The sequence below is a fragment of the Bidens hawaiensis genome, unplaced genomic scaffold (assembly GCF_021521415.1).
Source record: "Bidens hawaiensis isolate Kalapana, Puna unplaced genomic scaffold, B.hawaiensis_p1.1 tig00017348_1, whole genome shotgun sequence".
In the NCBI taxonomy this organism is placed as follows: Eukaryota; Viridiplantae; Streptophyta; class Magnoliopsida; order Asterales; family Asteraceae; genus Bidens; species Bidens hawaiensis.
Genome location: NW_027492625.1, coordinates 411,447 through 414,173, shown reverse-complemented (window position 1 = coordinate 414,173; position 2,727 = coordinate 411,447). Strand labels below are relative to the sequence as shown.

Below are 2,727 nucleotides of genomic sequence, written 5' to 3'. Positions count from 1 at the left end.
TGTCCATTTAGAAGACAATTTCGAGTTCCAAGTGGAAACTCTTGCTGACAGGTGTGCATCCGTTGAGCCAGATCAGGTTCAGTTCGATTCCCCTGATAAGCATCTTGAAGGGTCCGACCTTGCTCCTCAAAGTCAACCTTTCCAGAATACGGAAGGACCAGATAATGAGCTCGTGTTCGTTCCCCCATGGGGTTTGAAGGCGGGGGCATCCGTCATGACGCCTTTATAAGCACATGATTTCCTTTCCTGTGCCATCCCTCCCGTTGATTCGGCTAACATCCGAACTTTGGACCGGGACCGCTTGGTTGGTGACTTTGGTACTCACTTATATAGAGCTTTAGCACTCGGGGCAGCCACTCACCAAACCGTTATTGATGATGGTCGGGTGTTGCAGCAACTGAAAGAAGAGATTTCCAGGCTTGAGCAATTGAACGAGAAGAACCACGGGAAGATTCAATGTTTGAGACAACAAGTTCTTCTGGCTCAGGACGAGTCTCTAGGTGTGCCTGGCTTGAAGGCGGAGTTGAAGAAGGCTCAGGACGAAGCTGCCCGTTTGGGTGTGGAATTATCGACATCCCGAGTAGAACAAATGAAGGTTTTGGGCGAAACTCTTCTCTTCTTCTTTTCTTAGTTTATAGGACTTACTTGTTTTTCTGGTCTCTTTGGTTGTCAGGTGGAAGCTAGTTTTAAGAAGATGTGTGAGGAGAACGAGAGGTTAAAGAGCGAGGTTGATGCGAATCGCGTCCACAAATACCGGTTGATGGGGGAGTTCCAGGAGAAGTATGAGAAGATGGAAACTCACAAAGACAAACTAATCGGAGATCTCCAGGAGAAGTATGACAAGATGGAGCAGGCGTTCAAACGTTCTCAGGCTGACCGGGCATGGATGGTGTCAGAGGGGTTCAAGCTGGTCTTTGGACGAGCTCGGTCTTGCCATGAGACTCGTTTGGTTAGAGATGCCATGACCTGTGCTGTTTTTTCTCCCGGGTATCAAAGTGGTTTAAGAGAAGGTTATGAATTTCAAGCTCAAGGCATTCCTCTCGCCGAAACACCCACCTATTCCAAGACCATGGAGGCGGAGGCTGAGGTAACTTTTGGTACCTATGTTGCTTATGAACCTCCGTTTTTGGAACAACTCTCAGCCGTTCCTGACATATCGGTGGAGGAGATTCGGGCCATGTCCTTGGTAGTTGACCCTCTCACTCCTTCACCCTAAGGATGATCATGGACTTACTAGGATTGCTATGGCTTTTGACGAACTCTCTCTTTTGCTGCTTTTGCTTACTTGTTTTTCGTAAAAACTTTCATATGTATTAGCCCCCTAGGGGTTTTATGTTTGATGTAACTGATGTTTACCCCCTTTAGGGGTTGGACTTGTTTGCCACTGGTTTAGTGGGCTTAATCATTTGAATCAAGCTGCACTTAGGGGTTATATGTTGTTATGTTGATAATTTTGCTTGATTGCTTAGGATTATTTGATCGTTTCGTTTTACTTGACAAGTTTATCGGTTAACCTTGCAGCCTATCAGCGAGGCCTCCCTCCTATCTTTTCATGATGGAGAGGTATTTGCTAATTTTTTTTAGTAATTGTCCCGGAGACTGGTCACTTGGTTAAACAGTTGGGTTTCACGGAGAAAACCTAAAGAACGTTTAATTTCATGTGAAGTATTAAATTACATGGCATAGATTGATCACAAAAAAACAAAGCATTAACGCCCTATTACATGGACTCCCTCTCGGAGAGGTAATTATTAGAATGTGACATAGTCACCCAAAGGAGTGTAGCCAGATATTGCAAAAAAACGTTATCGGGAAGTTCTTTGCCTTTCCTCCTTTCTTCTCTCCTCGACCGAGGCTCTTAAGCATAATACTTTCTTAATTGCATGGCATTCCACATACGGGGTACTTCTTCTCCCGTATGGTATGCTTGCTTGTAGGCTCCTTTCTCTCCTGCCCAAATGATTTGATAAGGCCCCTCCCATCGAGGTCCTAACTTCCCCGGATTTTCTTGTCGACTGGCCTCGTTTTCTCGCAATACCAGGTCTCCAACCTTAAATTTCACTTCCGTCACCTTGGCATTGTAATACTTTTCCATTGCCTTTTTGTACTCGACTTCCCGTCGGGCTGCTGCCTCCCTTCTTTCTTCGGCGAAGTTCAGATTCAGTCTGAGATCACCTTCATTCTCTTCCTCACTCAGTCGGGTCCGATGTGTGGGAACGTTTATCTCCACCGGTATCATTGCTTCGGTGTCGTAGGTTAAGCTAAAAGGTGTCTCCCCATGGCTATCCTTTGGCATCGTTCGATGGGCCCACAAAACATGGGGCAATTCTTCTACCCACGAACCCCGTTCTCTCCCCAGACGGTTGGAGATACCCTCCACGATGCTTCGATTGGCTCTTTCTACTTGTCCGTTTGCTTGGGGATGTGCGAATGACGTAAAGACCTGCTTGATGTGTAACTGTTCACACCACTTTCAAAAGACTCCTCCCTCAAATTGTTTCCCATTGTCACTCACAATGGTGTGGGGTATTCCAAAGCGACACACAATGTTCTCCTATGCAAACCTTTTGACCTGCTGTCATAGTGACCAGGGGCTTCGCCTCAACCCATTTAGAGAAGTAATCTATAGCCACCACGAGGAACTTGGTTTTGCCCGATCCCTCCGGGAAAGGACCCACAATGTCGATGCCCCATTTTCAAAAGGACCAGGAAGAGCTAACCAGCACG

The 2,727-nt window shown here is 46.4% G+C and overlaps 1 protein-coding gene across 1 annotated transcript; it reads right to left on the bottom strand.

Annotated features, from left to right (window-relative positions):
• Nucleotides 1-1,858: 1,858 nt before the first annotated feature.
• Nucleotides 1,859-2,296, bottom strand: LOC143553657 (uncharacterized). Its single transcript, XM_077043601.1, has one exon. The coding sequence runs from the start codon at nucleotides 2,294-2,296 to the stop codon at nucleotides 1,859-1,861; it is 438 nt and encodes a 145-aa protein (XP_076899716.1).
• Between the last annotated feature and the right edge of the window lie 431 nt (nucleotides 2,297-2,727).

Bases quoted from the DNA above. Each gene is read 5' to 3' on its own strand.
- LOC143553657 (XM_077043601.1), bottom strand. From the start codon at position 2,296: ATGCCAAAGGATAGCCATGGGGAGACACCTTTTAGCTTAACCTACGAC.